Here is a 24,536-nt window from a genome sequence, read left to right on the forward strand (position 1 = left end):
AGGCAGTGCTGGTTATGATGGGCCCCGAAGAGTGGGACTGCAGCAGGATGGTGGAGGTGAGCGGTCAGCACCAGGCCAAGGAGGGTGTGAGCAGGGCCCGATTGCCCCGCCTATCACCCTGCAGATGGTGACCAACAGCGGTGGCGGGGTTGGGGCCAATGCCCGGCTCCCAGGCACTGAGAGAGCTGGGCGGGGGCCTGATGACTCAGGTGGAGGGGGGTGCATGGAAGCCCAGGGGCCGAGGAGCTGCCCAGAGCCCAGAGGTCAGCTGGGACCTGCCCTTCCACGCCAGACACTCGCACTTCGATTGCCAGCCAGGCCTAGGCACCACACCCTTGCACGAATTTCGTGCACCAGGCCTCTAGTATTTAATAAGTAACCATGGGATTTAGAAAAACAGAGGCAATAAGAAGAGCACTGCCCTAGCCGGTTTGGCTCAGTGGATAGAGCATCGGCCTGCGGACTCAAAGGTCCCATGTTCGATTCCGGTCAAGGGCATGTACCTTGGTTGCGGGCACATCCCCAGTAGGAGGTGTGCAGGAGGCAGCTGATTGATGTTTCTCTCTCATCAATGTTTCTAGCTTTCTCTCCCTATCCCTTCCTCTCTGTAAAAAAATCAATAAAATATATTTAAAAAAAAAAAAAAAAGAAGAGCACTTTTGGGGGAATGGTGGGACAAAAGACTGAATGGGAGAAGATTCAGAGTGAATAAAGAAACTACTACTGCAAAAGTGAGCAAAGAAATGGTGTGGGTGGAGGGTGAAGAAGGGTTAAAAGAAGAAATTTCATTTGTTGTTTTTTTTTTTTTAAATGGAAAAATAACAGCAATGAGATAGCTAAAATATGTCATAAAACCATATACTTTTGGAAAGTATTCAAATAAGGCCAAAAGCAATCTAAAAGCAGAAGACAGTGGACACAGCACTTCCTTTTTAGGACTCTGTCCTTCTCCAAAAATAGAATGCTAAAGACGAAAGATGGTCATTTGGATTCTAACAGTCAGGTCCCAAGTGAATTACTACCCTGCTCTTTCTGTCTCGCCAAGTCCCACAAAGCACCTATAGCTCACTTCTATGACCTTGGTCAAGTTACTTAACCTCACTGAGTCTCAGGTTTCTCATTTGTGTAAAAGAGATAATACCTCATAATACTGTTATAAAGGTTAAAGGACAGAACAGGTATTAAGGCATTCAATAAACATCAATTCTCTTCACTATCTGTCCCCACTCATGCCTCTTGTTCCCAAAGATACTGGTCCATCTTTTTAATGCTTCCCAATAGGCTTATGACTGGCACTTTGGGTAGGATAATTCTTCCTGGATTGGAACTGCCCCATGTATTAGAGGATGTTTAGCATCTCTGACCTCTGCCTGTTAAAGGCTAGTAGAATCCCACATTTCTTATGATACCAAAAACTAACCTCCATACACATTTATAAATCTTTTAAAAGTATTCAACAATGCTTTGACTTTAAGTGATAAACTTTTTAAAAATGACAAATAATATGTAATATATGAAATGGTTAACTAAGCATATAAGACATTAGGTGATTATTTCAAAACAGAACTTAGAACCTCAAAGATGGAAGGTAAATCTTGCTAATTAATTAAATTAATTAAAATAAGTTAATTTTTAGAAGTTGGAGCCAAACAGACTAGTTTAAAATTCTAGCTCTACTACTTACTGGCCATAATTGTGGGCAAGTTACTTAAATGCCTTATGGCTCAGCTTCCTTATCTGTAAAATGGGGCTAATAATAATACCTAATTCATAGAATTTTTGTGAGGATTAAGCACTTAGAGTAAAGCATACACAAAGTATAGACTACAAATGTTTGCTACTACCAATCTTTATCTATAATAATAAAAGCATAATATGTTCATTAGACCAGACAGCCAAACGACCTTCCGGATGTCATTCCGGATGAAGCTGCCACAGCGGGGGCCGAGGCAGAGGCGGTTAGGAGCGATCAGGCAGGCAGGTGAGCAGTTAGGAGCCAGTGGTCCCAGATTGTTTGAGGGATGTCCCGGATTGTGAGAGGGGGCAGGCCGGGCTGAGAGACTGACTCCCCCGCAACCCCCGTGCACAAATTTCATGCACAAGGCCTCTAGTATTATTATAATACTAGTGGCCCGGTGCACAAAATTCGTGCACATTAAAGGGGGATTAATTAGAGGAAATAATTTAATATTGCTATTTGCCCTTTCTCTATAATAGAAGTGTCAGAGATGAAAGAAAATTAGTAAAATGTATATGAAAACCTTCCTCCTGTCAGAGACTGGGGCTCACCATGGGACCCAGAGTGAAGTCCCCGCCCACCCACATGCATCTCAAAATTGCATGAGACCCAGACCCAACCGGTCCCCCGCACTGGGCTAGATCCAGACCTGGCCAGTCCCACCCTTGTCAAGCCCTGCTGGGAAGGGGGCATAGCCTCAGGTACCCTGGCCCGGCGCCAGGACGGGAGGGGGGACACACACAGCCTAAGATCCCCTGTCAAGCCCCGCTGGGTGGGGGGCATGGCCTGAGGTCCCCTGTCAAGCCCCGCCAGGCGGGGGGGGGAGGGAGGGCAGCCTCAGGTCCCCTGGCCCAGCACCAGGATGGGAAACGCACCTTGAAGTCCCCTGTCAAGCCCTGCTGGATAGGGGGCATGGCCTGAGGTCCCATGTCAAGCCTTGCCGGGTGGGGGACATGGCCTGACGTCCCCTGTCAAGCCCCGCCAGGCAGGGGTTGCAACCTCAGGTCCCCTGGCCTGGTGCTGGGGCGGGGGGGGGGGGTTCCGGCTTGAGGTCCCCATCAAGCCCTGCTGGGTGGGGGGCCCCACGGGGGCGGGGGAGGGCGTAGCCTCAGGTCCCTGCTGATTGCTTGTTAAGGCTCCTTAAGGGAACTTGGCCTGAGCTGTGGGGGCAGCCATCTTTGTGATGGAGTGATGGTCAATTAGCATATTCCCTCTTTATTAGATAGGATACAGTGCAGTGAGGGAAACAGATATTAACAAAATAGTGACACAAAAGGTAAAGGTTTAACTGTGACAAGTGTTTTAAAGGAAAAGTGAAAAGTGTAAGACTATAATGGGGTACTGATATAGTTAGAAAGCTTCCTAGAGGAAGTGATGAGTTGAGAGCTGAAGGATGGATAATTATTAACTAGGTAAAAAAAAAAAAAGCATTTCAAGAAGGAAAACTAATTATGCATTCAGTAAATATTTATTGAATGCCTTCTATGTACTAGGCATTGCTCTGGGTCCTAGGATAAAGAGGGTCAGCAGTGTATGTGTGGGCTCCTATTTTAGGATAGGGCAGTTTGAGAAAAGCTTATCTAGTGGGGTGACTTTACAGAAACTGAATAATGAGTGAGAAAGTAAGTGCCTATGGCAAAAATATTTCAGGCAGCAGGTTCAAGAGCTTATGGCAGAAAGCATAAGCTCTTGTGCAATGGATATAACTGGCTGCATGGTCAATTTGCTTAAATCTTGTTTCTTCTAGTTTAGTTTTAGATGATTGTAACTTTTTCTATAGGATCTAAAGAAATGATCAATTTACCTTTGCTCAGTACTGCTGCAGCAAAAGAGAAGGGAGAAGATTGCATTCAGAGATAAAACTGGATTAGGGTGGGGTCAGATTTAGAAGATCTTGAATGCAAGGTTATAGCTTAGATTTGATTGAAAATTTAAGAATTATTGAAGTTATTTTAGAAGGCAACAGAGCTTATTCAAGTAACATTTCAAGGAGAAATTTTGACAATTACCTAAAGGATAGTTTAAGAAGTATGGCAAATGCAAATTTGTTTTAAACTTGCTATAGACTTTAAGAAAGACATTATCTTAATTTTTAAGTATCATATTTACCCTACTTTGTGAAAACAAATGAGTGAATATAATTTTCATAGTAAAAATACCTCAAGTTAGAATTAACAAACAACCTAAAATCAACAAAATCACCAAAACGTAAAAATTTGTCTGTTTAAATATACTGATGCCTTCAGAGATTGATGAGGTTGTTCCTATGCTAATACATGATGCCTGCTTTCTTTTCTAACATGGTTAAGTAAAAGAGATGGACAGCTAGTTGATTCTGAATAAGGCACATGGAAAGCAAATTCCTTAACCATGTTTATTAATTGGCAAAAGGAAAGACTAAATATTGTTATATGACAATGTGTTGATTCCAAAATACTTTTCAAATGACAGTTCAATTTTGTCATATTTACTAAGAGGTATTGATTGAATAGAATCAAAAAAGAGCAAGCTGATGGGATTTCATTGTTGGAACTAAAACATTAAGGAGAAACACTTCCAACACCCTTGTTTATATAGAAGAAAGGTATTTGTCTAGTCTAGAGAGAACAGAATATAAAAGAAAGAGTAACAAAGGAGCTAATGAAGAGGCTTTTTGTTGCCAATCTATAAAATGATAAGGTTGCACTATATGATATCTAAGGTCCTTTTTCTAGCTCTAAAATTTTATAATTATTGCATATGACAAGATAACACAGCTAATGAAGCTGTAGTTTTTTAACCTTTATATCCCTAACTTCTTGTATTAAACCTAGTACATAGTAAGTTCTCAAATATTTGATTAATAAAAAGACACAAAATCTAAGAAAGCAATTTACCTTAGAGGAGAGACAAACATACAATATTTTTCTCTAACAGAATGAACATATTACAGTAGAGTACAATGATTGGCAATAACAGGCAATTACAATGAGGACCCTGAGGCACAAATTAGAAAACAATATGCCCAATTTCTTTTCATACAAAATCAGGAAAATTAGATAATGTTTCATGCTAATCAGTGAGAGAGCTTAAAATGTCACTTAACAAAGGTAACATTCAATTTTCTGGGAGTTTCACTTACATGGAACAGCTCATTGCTCTGCTATATTTAATGAAGAGGTGTTAAAACCTAATTCTCTTCAATAATTGCAAGATAATATAAATGGGGTTGAACAGGCAATCATTAACTATCATTCACTCTAGGTAAAGTATAAGCCAGTTAAGTTAAAAGATTCACCCCCAATTATATGTAAATACAACAATACATTTTTTAGTTCATTGACTGTATATACTGATGCCTTCTTCAAAAGCATTAAGATGAATTTATGAATCTTATGTCATTCCCCCTGCTCTAAATTCTTCAATGACTTCCCAACATAAGAATAAAATGTACTCTTTAGCATGTCCTGTAGGTTCTACACCTGTCTACTTCGAGCATTTCTTCAAAAGTTCTCCTCCTTGGTTACTCTGCTTCAGTCACACTGTTCTTCTTAGTGTCCCTAAAAAATTCCAGTCTTATCCTGTCCTCATTGCCTTCACACTTTCTCTTCTCTTTGCCTGGAAGGCTCTACCTTCAAATATTTGCAAATCTTAATCCCTCAGTTCATCATTTAGATCTCTCTATTCAAATGGCACTTCACAGAAGCTTTCCCTAAAGACCCCATTCAAAACAGAATTTCTGCCCTCGCCTCAATCAATCTCTTACCTGCTTTATTTATCTTTCTAGCATCTAGACTAACTGGAAAATATATGTATGATTTGGTTACATATTTATTGTTTCCTCTCTAGAATGTTAGCACTGTGAGAGTATGATCTTCATCTGTACCCCAGAACCTAGAACAGGGCTTGTAAAATATTTAGGATTTAATACATACTTATTGAATAAATGATAAACTAATGCAGTTTTTTAATGATACATGTGCCAAAAAACAAGTGCAGAAGAGTGGACTCGGCACACAATCATTTGTATATTTAAAAGATACATACTATTTGTGTATGCATGGACTCTGAGGGAGAGAACACAGAAATTGATAATGCCAGTTGCCCCATGGTGAGGAAATATAAAAGTCTGGGTGACAGGCAGGCTTGCTTTCTACTTTATATTCCTTTTTTACTGTTTGAATTTTAAATGCAAAATTTCAAAAACAAAACAAAAATTATTAAATTTACCTTAAACACAACTATCATTTGATAACAAGTTCTATTTATGAAATACTTTCTATTGAGCTCTTATTTTACAGATAGACATTCTAAGCAATTTGCATGCTTCTCATTTAATCCCCACAACAATCCTATGATATAGGTATATCATTAACATTCCAATCTTATACAGGAAAAAAAACTAGTTAGGGAGAAATTGTGTTAACTGGCTAAAGTCACACTACTGGAAGCACAAGACATGGGATTTGAACACAGACTAACTAAATCTAAAACTCAAGAATTTAATTGCCATTCTTCCTGATATCAATACATAATACTCAGAAACTTTCTTATAGAAGTTTAAAAAATATACATTTGCCTACTTTTGATAAAAACCTCAGGGTCTAGTACAGGAGCTCTTGAATACAAGTTGAAATAAAACAAAGTTTATGCTTCCTCTGTGCTTGTTTGATTATCACAGTTTCTATTTCTCTCCAAATATAGCATGAATTTGGAACTCTTGGATTAGGTCTGTACAGTGATATTCAGTAATCATAAACAACAATGACTATCATTTGAAAACACTCTTATATGCCAGGCATTATGGTAAACATTTGACATTCGCTATCTCATTCAATCCTTAAAATAATCATATATGAAGGTAGATTCTATTATTGTCTCCATTTTACAAAAACCAGAGACCTAGTTTTAGAATAACTAATTCTGCCAAGATGACATGGCTAGTAAGAGAGGAGTCAGAATGTGGATCCAGGTCCAAATCCAAAGTCAATGTTCTGAACAACAATGCTCTACTGGAATCAGAACAAAATGCTTTCAAACAACAAAACAGAAATGTTGCACAAATCATCTTGAATGTGGAATGATAGAGTTATAGATTACTTCTTAAATACAAACTCAAACCTGAATTAGATTCAGAGTCAACAAACAGTTTTTAGGACCAGGAATTATCCTCCACATAATCATTTACTGTCTCTAGGCAACTTAAACCTCTTTTTGGAAATAACTTTAGTATTAGAACCACTGCTTCTACTAACTTACAAGCATCAGGGAACGAATTTCACATTGAGGGAAGGGTGGCACTGACATCTGGGCTGTTTTTCCCCTCCTAGTTTTTATAGAGTTGACAGCATAAAAGTAATTTTATGTGTACCTTCATCGATTCAGGGTATATTTTTAGGGGGACAAGAGGCACTTTTTTAAAATGAAAATTTCATGTACTTCTAAATACTTGTTCAATAACAGAAGAGACATTAACCACTACAGTTAAAGGCAGATAATCTTTGTACTGAAATACAATTATCACAAAATAACAGAAACTTAAATAACAAGCCCTATGTAGTCTTTGAATCTTATATTCTCTAGCACCAAAGTTCATTTATACCTCCCAAATTCAAGGTGGTGGAATAACACTACCAACTAAAACCTGTAGAATGCCCAATACATTCTACCTGATTGTTAATAGTTAACCTAAATTACATATTATGCAGCAAAATTATTCATGACTGGTCAAATCTCATAAGCGGCGGTCAGCTTTGACCTCTATGTACCTAAAGGAGTCTTGCAGAAACTAAGAACAGACGTTAGAAGGACTGATTCTCACAGCTTCATGTCCCTTTCATTTGCAACTTGCCAAGCAGTTTGATCTCTTCCATACCTCATCTGATCCTCAGCAATCCGTTAGGCAGTGCTGGCAGGTCTAATCTTGATGCTCAGGCCTTTAAGGCAGGTTCTCCATTGACTTTTGCCAGTCTAACTGCAGAACCTCACGGGATAAAATGTTTATAAATTGGTGTACCAAGGTTCCTCATTTGACAGTGATGCCCAGTCACTTATACATGTGTCTGAAACAAAACACTCTGAATTTGGGGTGCGGAGGTCACTTTACATTGTCAAGTGCTGGGCAGAAAGTGCTCTGCCGAAGTCTGGGAAAGGGGCCAGGATGCCCTTTAAAACTTCCACGTCCTCAGAATTTAAGGCAGGAGATCCCAGCCCTTTCTGCGGAGCAGTCGCGGGCTTCCGATCACACAGAGCCAGGCGCTTGGGGGTTCTCCAGTTTCCTCTTCCTTTAGCTTTCTCCCCAGGGATCCTACCCACCGTCACCTCCACCTCCACCCTCACCCTGACCCTCCATTCAACGCTTTCCTGCTTGTTAATAAGCCAGCCCACCTGGTCTTCCACGTGTGAGGCGGCGGGACACTTCCGCTTCCAGCAAGACAGGTCATCAAAGAAAGCGTCCCGAGAACAGCTTTCTCTAGAGTTCCTCTCCCTTGCATCAGGCCCCAAAGAGGATACCACGACTCTTCACTTCCATATCAGCCTCCCGGCGACTCAAACTCAACCAAAAGATTCAAACCCAAGCCAGCTTCCTCAGCGCCCCGTTTCATTGGCTGCCGTCTTCGTGACGCCATCACGCCGAACGTTGCCGCGGCGCGCTGCAGCGGCGCGCTGCCGCTTGGCTCCAAAAGTCTCTGCCGCGCGACTCAGCGGAAGCTGCCTTGACTCGCGTCTCCTTGGCAACGCACGCGGCTGTTTCCGGAGGCCGTGGCCGAGGTGGGCGGGGCTAGGCCGGAACTGCAGGTGGGAGTCAGCCACCTGGGATTCTCAGGCCGCCTTCTGACGCGCGGGCGCAAGGCTGGGTCCCAGGGTTCAGGGTGTGAGTGAGAAGGGCGCGGGCCTGGGTTGATGTATGTCCTCTGCTAGAGGGAGAGGCAGAGTCTGTTGGGTGTGGATTAATAGATTCTGGGTGTTTATTTTCTCCTTTTCTCCATTGACCAGTGAGGCCTCCAAAGGCACAGGTCCCAAGCCACTCTCTCTTGGACCGAACCGTGATCAATAAGCCTCAATTAATTAAAAGTCCAGGGCTTTAGGTTTGAGGCCCTAGGCTTCATCTCTCTGGACTCCCAGGCCTACTCTCTTTGGTGCTGACTGTGAATCCATTTAGTGTTTGGCTGTTTTTTACATTTTTAATGATGGCATTTCAAAATAAATTCATTTAAATTTATTGGTCTATTCATTATTGAATGCAGTAGTTTTTTAAGTACTAGGTTTTATGTATTGTTTCAGAATGTACACTTTAAAAGGAAAAAAAATGCATGGATAAAATGGGAAATACGTTTGCTAAGATAATTTGTCGTCAGGAAATTTTTAATAGTATGATCTGAATTCCATTGTTGTTCTTTATATTATTACCATTATTGTATCTGTTTATTCAGCAATTGTTGATTGTAGATTTTAGGAACATACTAGTGCACAGTTGTGTCAATATCCCTACCCTCTTGGAGCTTATATTTTGGTGATTCAGTATCACCATATAAGTAGGATGGCACAACACCAATGCACAACACCAATGCAGAGTATTTTAAGTAAAACAATGTCTGGAAAACCCCTATAAAATGGACATTTACTTCTTATGGAAGAAAATCAGAAGCACTGTGCATTGTATATGTTGCATGTTACATGACTGGTTTTGAACAGAGGATAGAGCATCAATAAAGTTATTAATTACTGGCAGTATTACATATATCTTAGCAAATACAATAGTGTTTGTGTGTGTGTATGTGTGATGCTGAGTTTAATAATAAAACTAACAAGTATTTAAAAAAAATTCACATATGCACTCACTCTAAAGTTCTTTATCTTTGATGTCCCAGGCATTTTATTAACTTTACATATGTTATGTCATTTAATTCTCAAAACAGCCCATGAGATGTGGGTACTATTTATTTTATTGAGGTAAAAACTGAAGTTTTCAGGAAATCCCTAAAGGAAAATATTTTTTTTGAACTGTACAAACCAGCTAATTCAGAATTGAGTAATTTGTCTCCGAAATACTTTCCAGATTGAGGGATATTAAGATGCTGTTAAAGAAAAAAGAAAAAGGAAAAGAAAAGAAAAAGATGCTATCTTAATAGAAAGTTAAAAACGTGTTTTACCAATTTCTTGTAAAATTGCATTGGTCATTGGTGACTGAGAAAGTAGGTATCTTAAATTTCGTCGTTTTTGACGACACACGTTGTATAAGGCTTATCAGTCTAACAGGTGTTTCCATGCCTAATCTAAGTACTTATTTTAATTTAAAATTTTGCCTTACACTGCCATTAAGCAGTATTCAGATGAGCTCCGTATTTTTAAGGAATGTATATTTAGTTAAAATAGATCAATTTTAACATTGTAATCAAGGCCATTACTGTGCCAGCCCTCTTTAGTTTGGCAAGACATTAGGGATTATAACTGAAAGCATAAGAAACGAACTTACTTTGTATGGAAATGAAGGAAAAAGAACCAAAACTTTAGAAACATACAGTGCTAAGGAGACAGAAATTCCCGCCTTTTAAAGAAACTGGTGTATAGCTAACTTCCATGTTATTAGAACACAGAAATTTAACATAGGTTTGTAGTAAAATGAAGAGTGGAGACGAGTATAAAATGGAAAGTTAGATTTAAAGTTGCATCTGACCTTAAAAAAAAAGGAAAAGTGAATTAAATCCTGACATTGCTAGGGTCTTATTTACCAACTCCCGTGCTCCTCCCTCTCCCCACAAAGGAACACCATTTGGAAGCTCCAGCGCCTGCAAGACCCTTGGGCAGCTGGGGCTGGAAGCAGCGGAACCAAAGGCGCACGTTCCTCGGTTGTGGGCGGGACGTAGACCCGATCTGTCCGTCTTTGCAAGTTTCCCCCAGGGCTGGGACGGAGGCGTGCAACAAGTTCGGGTTCCCCATAGTGGTCATCGGTGGCCCGGGTTAGAGGCCAACTGAGAAATCTTCGTTCTTCAGGTGAGGAGAAGGTGGTCGAGTCCCGGGAGCTCACCCCACGCCTTTGGGGAACTTCCAGAGGTCGCCCAATTCGCCCTGGACAAGGGAAACACACGCCCCTGCCCCCACTTCTACCGCTTCCTCTCCTCCACGCTCATTCATCCTGAGTTCAGAACTTTCTACAGTTTTATCTCGTCCGAGTATAATTCTTAGGCCAAAGGATGTCTTTTTTCCTTTTCCTTTAGAACTTTCACATTCCCTGCGTTCCGGTGCCAGTCTCCGGGTTCAGGAATTAAGTTCTCAAAGTTTTCTCTGCGGAGGAAAACTGACTGCAATGATGGCAATTGTTAGTCCCACTGAGAAAGTAGTATCGCTCACCTCTGTGCTTCGACAGTTAAAAGAGCCCGATTCCGTGGTCTCAACAGCTAAACCAAACTTTGCTGGCAAAGAAAAGTTAAGTGACTTAGGAAGCCACGGATTGGGCCGGGTTTCCTGACCCCCTGCTTCCTTGCTGTGACCGGAGGGCACATATATTGCCTTACATCACGTAGGGTGCTGGTTCTTGGAGGACTGCCGGAGTGCTTTTGGGTTTCTGGTAGGAGATTGGGCTGCAGAGGACAGAGAAAGAACTTTGGAGTTTACCTCCTTGCAAGGTATTCAAGGAGACACCCAAAGAAGAAAATTATTGTGGCCCTTACTCCTTGTTAACCCATTTTACTAGTAGTAGCCAATTGGTGCATAATAAAATCTTCAGGCTTTGTATTTTGAACATAGTTGAGTAAAGAGAAATTGAATATAGAAGAAAAGAATTAATTGCTGGCAAAGGCAGCATTTTTTTCTATCCTACCTGCTTTGTCCCAGGTGGTTCTGATTCCTATATTGGAATTGATGTTTTGTTTTTTAAACATTATCGAAGTCTGGACATACTATTTAGAATGTTTATACTCCAGACTGCACTATTTAGACCTATACATTGTATGACCTCTGTTGGGTACCTCATAATATACTGTATTCCCAGGTAGAGTAGGACCAAGCAATAGGTAGGATATTGGCTCCTTAAAAAAACAAAAGAATATAATTTATGAGGTACTACAATACATAGTCAATATAATTAAAGTACTCTTCAGTTACACATGTGTATTAAATAGAGCCAGTGGTCTCTATGTTTATAGCATAGAGGTTAAAATTACAGGCTCTGGGGATGGAATGCTAGAGTTACACTTCTAGCTTTATGGCTCTAGAGCTATCTGACCTTTTCACACAGTGTTTATTTGTTTTCCTCATCTTTATAATGGAAATAATAGTTCCTACCTCTAAGAGTAGTAAGGATTGAATGAGTTAATACATGTGGTGTGTTTACAATTATTAATGGTACTTAGTAAGTGCTCAATAAATGTGAACTTTTATTTTGTAAAAAATGTTAGAAATACTAAGTTAAAGGGTGGTTGAATTTACTTGTATACACTTTCTAGCAAACATAAAGCATAATTATTCATTTGGCTAATTTGTTACTGCTGAACAATCTAGTTTTACTTAAAACGCTCATTGCCTATTATATATACATACATATATATGTGTATATATATATATATATATATATATATAGACATATATATATATGTATATATGTATATATATTTATTTATTTGCCATATATTTCCTGTGCCACATTTGCCACATAATTCTGTGTACTAGATGGACCAGTTAATAATGCGGATTTTTTTTTCAATAGATGGAGTTACACATATGTTGATACATATGCAATTTGATATGTATGCTATTTTGTTGTATTGACAGCAAGCTTCAAAACTTCATATGTCAAATTTTCTGAAGGTGTTAACATCATAGATATTTTTACGCTTAAATGTGTCGAATTTCTTGCCCCCAAAAAAAGAGCATTTGCGGGAAGTTTTAATTCATTACATTATTTTGAAGAAAAGTGCTGCTGAATACTTCGGGAAGCTTATGGTGAACATGCTCCATCTCAGGATACTTGTGAATGCTGGTTTAAATGCTTTAAAAGTGATGATTTCGACGTGAAAGACAAAGAACGTCCAGGTCAACCAAAAAAGTTTGAAGACCAACAATTACAAGCATTATTGAATGAAGATGTGTGTCAAACTCAAAAACAACTTGCAGAAAGATTAAACGTTGCTCAGCAAACAATTTCCGATCATTTACAAGCAATGGGAAAGATTTTAAAGGAAGGAAAATGGGTGCCACATCAACTGAACGAAAGACAAATGGAAAACCGAAAAGTCATCAGTAAAATGTTGCTTCAATGGCACGAAAGAAAGTCTTTTTTGCATCGAATTGTGACTGGTGAAAGAAAGTCTTTTTTGCATCGAATTGTGACTGGTGATATTTTGAGAATCCCAAATGCGCAAAATCATGGGTTGATCCAGGTCAACCATCAACATTGACTGCAAGGGCAAATCGCTTTGGAAAGAAGACAATGCTCTGCATTTGGTGGGATCAGGAAGGTGTGGTGTATTATGAGCTTCTAAAACCAGGTGAAAAATTTAATATTGACCGCTATTGACAACAAATAATCAATTTGAACCACACTTTGATTGTGAAACAACCAGAATGTGCCAGAAGACATGGCAAAGTAATGTTGCTTCATGATGACGCACCATCACACACTTCAAAACCAGTTAAAGACACGTTAAAAGACCTTGCCTGGGAAGTATTAACCCACCCGCCGTATTCACCAGACATTGCTCCTTCAGATTACCACTTGTTGATCGATGGCACATGCACTTTCTGAGCAGCACTTCAAAACGTATGAAGAAGTAGAAAATGGGGTCTCTAAATGGTTTGTCTCAAAACAAGAAAAGTTCTATTGGGACGGTATCCACAAATTACCTAAAGATGGGGGAAATGTGTAGCTCGTGATAGACATTACTTTGAATAAAGCACCTTTGATGTATCTCTTAAAATAATCATGTTTTCTTTGATTACAAAATCGGCATTATTAACCGGTACAGCTAGTATGAATTTGGTAAAGTTGACATGTTATCATCAAGGATATCTTGTTGATACTATATTTATATATTAAATATGTAGAGATAGATATATTTGCATCTCTTCTCTAGTCATTACATGTGATTAACTTTTCAACATTATTCTTCATCTTCTATTGCAAAACTGAAGGAAGGCATATTTAAACGGGATTTATGTGTGTTTTTTTGAAGTATTTTAAGAAAGTTTTTGTAAGGTTGGTCAGACAAATGAAATTTTCTAAAGCAAACTTTGATAAAAATGTTAATTCTGAAGAATCTTGAATTTATCCATTTATTTTCTTTTCAGAAAACATTAAGCACCTAGTGCACATCTAATTTTGTGGATATAAAGGTGTGGGTCTTACTCTTAAATGACTCATATTCTATGAGGAAGGGAGAGTTGTGTTAATTTGTTAATTACTGAAGTATGTCACATCAAAAGTGTTGTTTACAACCAATTGAGTAAAAAAGCATGTTTGCAAAAGATCTATTAATACATTTACATTCCTTCTCAGTTTTAAAGAGTTACATATTGCAGAATAGAATAGAACAAGTATGAAAAAGTGAAGGATGTATCAACTTTTTACTTTTATTTATTTTTTTAAGGGCAAGGGCCTGATAATTAAAGCAGTGGTGCTTATGAAATGGCAAAGTATGCTCAGCTTAGTGTTTATAAAGTTACAGTTTAGATTGAAAAGTATTTCATGAAATAGGTCATGGTGACATGGTCTCAGAGAGTATTCACGGCAAAATTGTGAGATTTTTACTTTTCTGGGACACTGAACACCTCCCTTTATTTTTGGATGTACATTCATAGTCTTTTTCCAGGGATACTTTCTCAAAGTTAAATTGAAGATGAAGTCTTGGTATTATGAGAAAAACAAATAGAAGAGCTTGAAATAAAAGACCACCTAAACCTAACATAGGATAATATTTATAATCCCTTTGGTCATGCAGACATCTTTTTCAAATAAACAGTTCTAATGCATTGAACTTGTTGTTTAGACTCTATTAAAATTCAAAAAAGTATATTTCAGAAAAATGACAACTAAGTAATTAATTTTCACATTTCTTATGGTTAAAACATTAATGGTCTTAGGGCTAATTAGGCTACATTAAAAACTACATTTTCAGATTGTTTCTTAAATTATTTTAGCTTCCTCACTTTGTATAAGGAGATTAGTCACTCACACTTGTTTGAGATGATGAATCTTACACATTTTTGTGTGGTAAATATTATATATTAACTTGCTTTTCCCCGAGTATTATCACATCGTTTTAAAAAATCCAACAATCATGATATTTAAAATTTTTTTTCTAGATTTGTTGACGTACAGAATGCTTCGCTATCCACACTTTTGTAGAACCTATAAAGAATTTCTTTCGTGTTGGTTGGAAGCTGGCATATTTAATTTAGGTGTCTGCCCAAAAAGGATACATACTACATCAGAACGATATGATGAAAATAAAGCCCAGGAGCAAACAAATCAAACTGGATCTCATGAGTTTCACAGATCTCAAGACAGAGATTCTGAAGCTATGAGTAAACTACATATTCCAGTAATGGTGGATGAAGTTGTTCGTTGTTTGGCACCACAAAAAGGGCAGGTAAGTTGATTTGCTTTTATTTTTATATTGAGATATAATTTACTTATCTTAATATTCACAATTTTAAATTGTGTGATTCAGTGGATTTTAGTATATTCACAATATTTTGCAATGATCACCACTGCCTAATTCAGGAATGTTTTCATCACTCTATTATGAAACTCCATACCTGAAAGTATTCACTCTCTATTGTCTCCCTTTTTTTAAAAAAAAATATTTTTAAATGTTTTTTATTCATGTCAGAGGGAGAGAGAGATAGAAACACCAATGATGAAAGAAAATCACTGATAGGCTGCCTCCTGCATGCCCCACACTGGGGATTGAGCCCTGTAACCTGGGCATGTGCTCTGATTCGGAATCGAATCTTGACTTCCTGGTTCATAGGTCATCACTCAACCACTGAGCCATGCAGGCTGGGCTGTTGTCTCCCCCTCCCCCTTTTTTTTTTGCTTCTGGGAACCACTAATCTATTTTTTTGTCTATATGGATTGGCCTAATATGGACATCTATATATATAAAAGCCTAAGTGAGTGGTCAACTGCTGGACTGGTCGACTGCTTGACCAGTAGCTATGATGCACACTGACCACCAGGAGGCAGACGCTCAATGCAAGAGCTGCCCCCTGGTGGTCAGTGTGCTCCCACAGTGGGAGCTCTGCTCAACCAGAAGCTGATCTCATGGCTGGCAAGCACAGCTGCGGTGGTGTGAGCCTCTCCCGCCTCCGTCGCAGCACTACCAAAGAGGTGGCAGGCACAGCGGGGCCAGGGTGAGCTGGAGCTGCACTGCCTCCGCCCCGACTTGGGCTCCTCCCCAGCCACCTGCCACTTCGAGCACTGCTTCATTCTTTGTGGGATGTCGGACTGCCCGTTTTGACCCAGCTGTGGGGATCACGCTGAAACTGGCAGTACACCATCCCCCGACGGGTCCTGGATTGCAAGAGGGCGCAGGCCAGGCTGAGGGGCCTCTAGTTTGATATAAATGGATTTATACAATATGTAGCCTTTTGCATCTGCCTTTTTTTACTTAGCATGTTTTCAAGATTCATCTACGTTGTAGCATGTATCTCTATTTCATTTTATCCCTGAGTCATTTCGTTGTATGGATGTACCACTTTTTAAAAAATCTATTCTTCCACTTATGACATTTATGTTTTCACATTTTGGCCACTGTGAATAATGCTGCTATGAACATTCATGTACAGCTTTTTGTGTGGACAATATGTTTTCAATTCTCTTGAGTATATACCTACGCGTGAAATAGATGACAACTCTATGCTTAACTTTTTGAGGATCTGCCAAACTGTTTTCCAGAGCTGATTAGTTTTGTCAGATAAGTATTTTAAAAGAAAAAGAACGTTAGACTGGCTAAGTGGTAGGGTATGGAAACTGAATTCTACTTTTCATCTCCTTGAGAATTTTAGCATCTTTTCAGGAATGACTGTAGACAAAGGTAAAGATCTGAATTCCTGTTCTCTGTTTTCTTAGAGAGAGAGAGAGAGAGAGAGAGAGAGAGAGAGAGAGAGAGAGAGGAGAGAGAGGGAGAGAGAGAGAAAGACAAAGAGAGGATGATTGATTGATTTATTTTTAAGGAATTAATTCACATGATTATAGAGGGTTAATAAGTCCAAAATCTGCACAGTAGGCTGGCAGGCTGGAGACCCAGGTAAGAGTTGCAGTTTGAGTCCAAAGGCAGTTTGCTGGCGGAATTCCTTTTTGTTCCAGGAGTCAGTGTTTGCTCTATTAAAGCTTTCAATTAAATTAGATAAGGCCCACCCATAGTATGGAGGGTAATCTGCTTTACCCAATCCACCAATTGTAAGTGTTAATCTCATTAAAAAACAAAACAAAAAAAAAACACCTTTAGGGAAAAAATCCAGAAAAATGTTTGACTATCTGGTATTAATACCACCCATAGTATTAATATTAATACATAATATTAATCACACCTGAGTTATTTATACTATTGCTGACAGGATTACTTAAGGTCTGAAATATGAAAATGCTTTAATATCTATAAAGAGATCACAAAAATATTAGGTGATATGATAGCCAAAAACAAACAAGTTAGAAACCTCCTGAAAATTAATATTTACAAATGGGAAAAAATCTTTATTATAGTAAATTATTTTCAAATGTTATTTATAATTAAAGCTGGTAATTTTTATCTTGCTGACTTCAGAAATATGACCTCCTTTTCTAGAAACTACTGTTATTATCTAAATTGGTCATTTTCATTTTAAAAGTCATACCTTGCTTCTTTAATTGAACTGCCCAAGTTTGAATCTGTTGTCTAACATGCATGTGTGATCATGCACACACAGAGCTCTTAAATTTTTCTGAGACTTCTTCAAATTAGATCACACAGTTTTCATGAGTTAGGTTCTAAGCTATATGCATAAGGTATGCTAGAATGGCTGGATGTTGCTCAAATATAAGCCCATCAGTGATATGACTTAGATCGCTTTATAACAATTCTCTGTTTCCTTATCTTCAGGCAGTATATAACAAAATAAACCTAGTATTCTTAAATAGATAATATGTGTTAAACATCTAGCTCAGTGCTGTTGCATAGTAGGGACTCTACAATACACATGAAAACGAAAATTAAAGAATTAAGTTAAAAAAATTAAGTTGGATAAAACCTGTTAAATATGACTTCATTGAAATGAAATTCTCTTCATTGTCTTTAAGATTCATAATGCAAGGATAACAATATCTTTACCTAAATGTGTTTTTAATAAAGTATATATAAATGTATAAATTTATATATACTTTATTAAAAACACATTTAATAAAGGATAGGGCAGTTAGTAAAGAAGTAAAACTCAATTAAATGGCTTGTATTTGACCTATGGAATGAGAAACAAATTGCATAAATTTGGTGAAACCTAATAGTAAAAAACAAATTTATTTTAGACTGACCCATGAAGTAGAAAAACAACCAAATACAAACAAACGCCACTAAGTCTCCTACTAAATCAGTATTGGATCTGTGGTTTTTCTAAAACAAAGTGGAATAAAATTATAGACAGTCTACAACTTGACCTACCCTGCTGTTTCATTCTGTTCAAGTTCCTGACAAACGTAATGTTGTCTTATTTTGACGTTTCCATTGTTCAGATTTGAGTTGGGTTTTCTAGTAACTTTATATAAAAAGTTTAATTTTATGAATGCATTTCTGAATGCTTTCATATGAGGTACATTTAGAGACAGTGTTATTTCTTACCTTTTCTGCTGTCTGGCAGACAGCTTTATTCAGTATTCCCTTAATCTTCAAGTAATAAAGAACTGGTGACAGTCCTTGGACAGGAAAGGTCTGCATTTCTTGCAGAATCCATTATTTGCTTTTTCTCTTCCTGAGCCTTTTCCCCAAAATCATTTTCCTTTGCAAACGATGAGTCACACACTCACTTGTATCAATCGCCCACTTAATTACTGTTTTTCACATCACCTTCAATGGTGAATTGTAAATTAAACTTTTGGTCATAACAGGAACTTAAAAAGAAATCTAGATACAGTTTTGAGTGAGGCCTTGGTCACCTAATAGTAATTTCTTTCCTTAAAAAAATTTTTATTAAAAGATGCTTACCTAAAGAAAATAATTGATTTTGGGAGTTTCTTCTGCGTCCTAGCCAATGTACTATATATTATTTTAGCTTTGCAAATACATGCAAAACCTGAGTTTGATTTAAAAGAAAAATAATTCTGATCTTCATCTCCCTTGAGAGGTACAGAAGGAATTAAATAAATTATAATGCTCTCCTTGACCAGTTTTTATATTTCATTTTCTGAATCAATCACTTTGTAAGAATGTATTACTTTTCCTAACAACATTTTTCTTGTTCCTGTAGATGTTTGAATATAGGCTACCTTGGTCAATTTTTTATTCCTAATTTCTGAAAACTAGAGAAAATGAGCATGATCGAGCCTAATTGAAGATGGTGGCAGTTTGGAGGATATAGGAGGTTTTGTATTCTTTTCCATTAGTAGTGCTAATTTACCTTGGTGGCTTGGAGTGATAAGTTATGAAGGAGATAGGGAACATGCAAGATTAGTACCAGCAGTTTTGTAATTTTAGACAAGTAACTTCTCATAGTTCTACCTCAGATTCCTCATCTATAAAATGAGGAAATATAACCTACTTCAGTATGGTCACTGTGAGGATTAGATGAGTTTGTGTATATAAATTGCTTAAAGTGGTATCTTCCAAGTAGTAGGTGTTCCATAAACATTTGCTATTATTATTATTATGGGGATAGAAGGTCAAGATTGATAGCTAATACAATAAAATTCAAGAGAAAAATGCCAAGGGACAGCAAATATAGAAATCAAAATTTCAGCAAAGGAGGAGCCAACATGTCTGGAAGTGGAAAAGTACTCCTTTCTCTGCTTAGAACTCTCCTCATCACCATCCCTTAGGCCTTGAGTCAAATTTAATTTTCTCAGGGAAACTTTTTCTGAGTCCAGAGAAAGTGAGTCTCTCTGCTACACATTCATGGAGTCATATACTTTCCTTTCATAGCACTTACAATAATTTATAATAGTAATTTTTATGAGATTATTTGTTCGATGGACATCTCTGGCAGCAGACTGCTCGCCATGAAGTCATGAACATATTTATCTTATTTGCCATTATATCTTCACTGCCTCATACAAGGTCTGCAACATGGTTAGTGTGTAATGATTTTTAAGTGAATATATAAAAGTCCAAGTAAACTGGAGACACCAATAAAAGGAATGTCCTTGGGTACTGAGGTAACTACTATGGCCCATGACTTTCTTATGATTCCAGCCTCAGTGTGACAGGCCCAGTCTGATGAAGTAATTAAAAAACCTGGTGAAGGAACAGATACTAGGGCAGAGAAAGTGAACTGGTATCTAAACTGATGCAAAATAGGTTATGATAAACATCAGGCCAAGGTTGTAAGGTTGCATTTATAAATATTCAAAGTAAGTATAGTATCTTATCTATTTTACTATTCTAACATTTAATACTTCATAATTACTAGATTTGCCAAAGATCTCATGATATCATATGTGATCATTTTCTTTATAAAAATTTATTGTGCTCTGTATAATGGGTTTTTTAAAATGATCGTTAGCAGTATTTCACTTGTTTTACTTGAAAATCTTTACAATCTTTAATGGAGAGAAAACATAAAAGAAAGTCCTGAGACTATATGTTTGCTCTCTTTAAATATTGAAGGTTGATTGATAACAGAGGAGTTTAATTTATTTTGTTTTAACTCAAGTTATTGAAAAAGTTAGGGACTTTTCTAAGAGATAGAACCAGTGCTATAGCACCTGTAGGGTGATGCATTCAATTTTAAAGAAGGAACTATTAAAATTTCAGATGGAATCAATTTTCTAGATGTATTGTTTCCTTTTCATAATTTTTTTTTTCTGTGTAAACTGTTCTGGTTTAGGAACAATCTGCTCTTTTTCAGTAGGGATTATGTCAACATGCAGGGAGAGTTTATGTATGGGTTAATCTGACCATGAGCTCTGTAAGTTCTGCGCCAAATCTTGGGAGCTTTGTTTACCGGGGTGTGTTCATGATCGAGAATCTACATCTACATCCTTAAGTTCAGCATTGCTCTCTGCATTTTTAAGCATGTGCAGCAAAAGTTCAGCACTCTTTTTGGGCCACTGACTCTGTGTCCTGCCCCACACCTACCAATTTCATCATTATAACAATGGAATCTCACACATTGCTTCTGTAAAGTGACAACCTTAAGATACTTGGTGGCTTTCCGGTTGGGCATACCCTTGATGACCTGGGCACTTTCATGAGTGTTCTTAAAATGAAAATTTGAACCTCTTGATTTAAATGATTTTGTGCAGTTTTCTGAATCAAGCAAATAGCGAACTATTTTTAGAGGTCATCTCGGAGCTTACAGGAAGAGCTTCGTTCTGTTATTTTTTTATAGGCTTCTTTGAAGCAAATTTTTATTTTACATTTTATTTTATTTGAAAAATGTTTCTGTCTTAAATCATGTAGCTAGTTAAGTGACCTTTGTATCAAAATACCTTCTGGAGTGTGATTTTCCAGTGTTTCACTGGTATATAACACTTTGCTAAGGGTCCAGAGAGGGTGTGGATTTAAAAAGGCAAAACCCCTGATTTATTTTGTTTGCAGATTTCCATGATTTCTATATTCCTAGTATGGCCCATTTCAAGTTACCATCCTGATGTCACTGAGTGTAGCATTAGGAAGAAATTTGTGTAGCTGGCTCTCTCCAGCTGGTGTGAACAATGCTGGATTTGACTCTAATGATTGATGCTATTAGATATTAGTGAATAATATAATAGTAAAACATTTTACTTGACAATTCTGAAAATTGGTATAGTTTAGAATTTTATTCCTTTTCTCATTAGAATTCCTTAGTTAACACCTATGTTTTATGTTTCTCTATCCTCCTCTCTCTAATAAATGATCCATCTCAAATATAAAACAGATAAAAAAGGGTGTTGTGTAGCATAACTTTGTTTATGTAATTTACTTGTTACAAAGTCAGTCATGGAACATTGAGGTGCTTTGAAATCAGCATCAGTATTTTTTTTTTTCTTTTGCACAATTTGCATACGCACACATAATTATAAAATATAAAGTTGTTTTTCTTTTTAATAATCTTTCTAGAATCTCAGCTTAATTTTTAATTAAATAGCAATGGAAAGAGAATTTTAATGAAATCAGAAGAGGATGTTATATATTAATAAATATATTAATTAGCCCTAACCGGTTTGGCTCAGTGGATAGAACGTCGGCCTGCGGATTGAAGGGTCCCAGGTTCGATTCCAGTCTAGGGCATGTACCTTGGTTGTGGGCACATCCCCAATAGGGGGCGTCCAGGAGGCAGCTGATCAATGTTTCTCTTTCTTCAATGTTTCTAACTCTTTATCCCTCTTCCTTCCTCTCTGTAAAAAAATCAATAAAATATATTTTAAAAAATGAATAAATATATTAATTAAAGGTTCAATATAGCAAGAAGGTATAACCATTATCAGTGTAACCATTAGATGCATAAATATAATGTCAGATCAATAAAATATATGAAACAAAAACTTACAGAATTGAAGGGAGAAATAGTATTACAACAATAGTTAGGTACTTCAATACCCCACTCACAATAGTCTGTAGAACAACCAGATGGAATATAAATAAGGAAATAGAGGACTTAAAACAACACAATAAACCAAACAGATCTAACAGACCTACATAGAATATTCTACACAACAACAGCATCATACATATTTGTCTCAGGTGCACATTAGATATTTTTCAGTATAGACCAGCCTTGGGCAAACTACGGCCCGCGGGCCGGATCCGGCTGTTCTATCCGGTTCTCTTGCTCTCCCCTCCGCTCCTTTACTTTGAATTTATATTAGTTCACACAAACACTCCATCCATGCTTTTGTTCCGGCCCTCCGGTCCAGTTTAAGAACCCATTGTGGCCCTCGAGTCAAAAAGTTTGCCCACCCCTGGTATAGACCCTGTTAGGCCATAAATTAATTTTCAATAGATTTTTAAAGATAGATATACGAAGTATTTTTTTCTGAGCATAATGGTATAAGTTAGAAATCAATAACAGAACGAAAACTGGAAAATTCATGAATTTGTGCAAATTAAACAATACACTCTTAAGCAACTAGTGGATCAAAGAAGAAGTCACAAGGGAAATTAGAACATACTTAAAGAAAAAAACAAAAACACAACATAACAAAACTTATGACATCAGTGAAAGCAATAAATGGTAAAATTTATTGCTATAAATACTTAAATTAAAAAAATAAGAAAGACAGCCAGTCAGTAATTCTCTGTCATCATTGATTTTTCTCTCTCACTCTCCCTCTCTTAAATCAATTAAATATATATATATTTCAAACTACCATAAATATATCAATTTAAATATATATATACATATACATACATACATATATATATATATATATATATATATATATATATATATGAAGAGCTCAAATCAACAACCTAACTTTAAAATGTAATGAACTAGATAAAAGAAGAACAAACTAATCCTAAAGGAAGCAGAGGGAAAGAAATCATAATGATTAGAGCAGAGATAAATGAAATAGAGAGTAGAAAAACAAAATCAACAAAACCAAATGAAAGGTATCAACAAAGTTGACAATCTTAGTTTGATGGACTAAGAAAAGGAGAGAAGACTCAAATTACCAAATTGAAGATGGGGATATTACTATCAATTCTACAGAAATAGAATGGATTATATGAAAATTCTATGAACGTTTGTATGCCAACATGTTGGATAACCTAGATGAAATAAACACATTCCTAGAAACACAAACCCTACCACAACTAAATCATGGAGAAATACAATAAAAGCGTAATATGCTAATTAGACCGGAAGTCCTTCCAGAGGAAGCCGGGGCTTTGAGGGAAGCCCAGGTCTCAGGTGCCTGCCAGCAGCCAAAGGAGAGCCCGGGTCCTGGGTGCCAGAGGGAAGCCGGTGCTGGCAGCCAGGGGAAGGAAGGCCTACTCTTGCACGAATTTCGTGCATTGGGCCTCTAGTGGAGAAATAAAAGAATTAGAATATACCTATAAATTATAAGTAGATTGAATAGTAATCAAAAATCTTATGATAAAGTTCTAAACCTGATGGCTGCACTGGTGAATTTTACCAAATGCTTAAAGAAGAATTAATACTAACCCTGCTCAGATTTTTCAAAAAAACTGCAGAGAGACTACTTTCTAATTCATTCTGTGAGGCCAGAATTATCTTGATACCAAAGCTTTCGAGACACATTAGCAAACAGAATTTAATAGCATAGAAAAGAATTATACACCATGACCAAGTGGGATTTATTTTTGGAATGCAAGGATAGTTCAACATAAAATATTTGATAAAGGTAATAAGCGTCATCAGCAAAATGAAAGGGAAAATAACATACTCATCTCAAATGAGCAGAAAAACATTTGATAATACTCAACATCCTTTTATGATAAAAACACTCAACAAATTGTGAATAGGAGGGCACTATATCAACTTAATAAAATCACATATAAAAAATCCATAGTGAAAATATTGAACTCAATGGTGAAACTGAGAGCATTTCCTCTAAGATTATAAATAGAGCAAAAATGCCTGCTTTAATCACTTCTATTCAGCATGGCACTGGAAGCTGTATTTGGAGCAATTAGGCAGGAAAAAGCATTTAAATTGGAAAGGAAGAAGTAAAATGTCTGTTTGCAGA

At 37.2% G+C, this 24,536-nt stretch overlaps 2 protein-coding genes across 3 annotated transcripts in view; one reads left to right on the forward strand and one right to left on the reverse strand.

Moving 5' to 3' along the window:
• The window catches only part of KIF18A (kinesin family member 18A), a gene marked incomplete at its 3' end in the record, with an annotated part of 80,673 nt that extends 72,353 nt beyond the window's left edge, over positions 1-8,320 (reverse strand). Inside the window, exons 1-2 of the mRNA XM_080642031.1 lie at positions 8,105-8,320; positions 7,593-7,700 (exon numbers count right to left, since the gene is read on the reverse strand). The remainder of the gene's footprint in view (positions 1-7,592; positions 7,701-8,104) is intronic.
• A 97-nt stretch (positions 8,321-8,417) lies between these two features.
• Positions 8,418-24,536, forward strand: part of METTL15 (methyltransferase 15, mitochondrial 12S rRNA N4-cytidine) — a 188,627-nt gene continuing 172,508 nt past the window's right edge. For both annotated transcript variants that reach the window (XM_080641321.1, XM_080641322.1), the window contains exons 1-3: positions 8,418-8,515; positions 10,482-10,711; positions 15,017-15,303. In XM_080641321.1, the coding sequence (XP_080497447.1) occupies positions 15,034-15,303 (270 nt within the window). In that variant the 5' untranslated portion in view covers positions 8,418-8,515; positions 10,482-10,711; positions 15,017-15,033. The remainder of the gene's footprint in view (positions 8,516-10,481; positions 10,712-15,016; positions 15,304-24,536) is intronic.

This window comes from Plecotus auritus, assembly GCF_963455305.1.
Source record: "Plecotus auritus genome assembly, chromosome: 9".
Classification (NCBI taxonomy): domain Eukaryota; kingdom Metazoa; phylum Chordata; class Mammalia; order Chiroptera; family Vespertilionidae; genus Plecotus; species Plecotus auritus.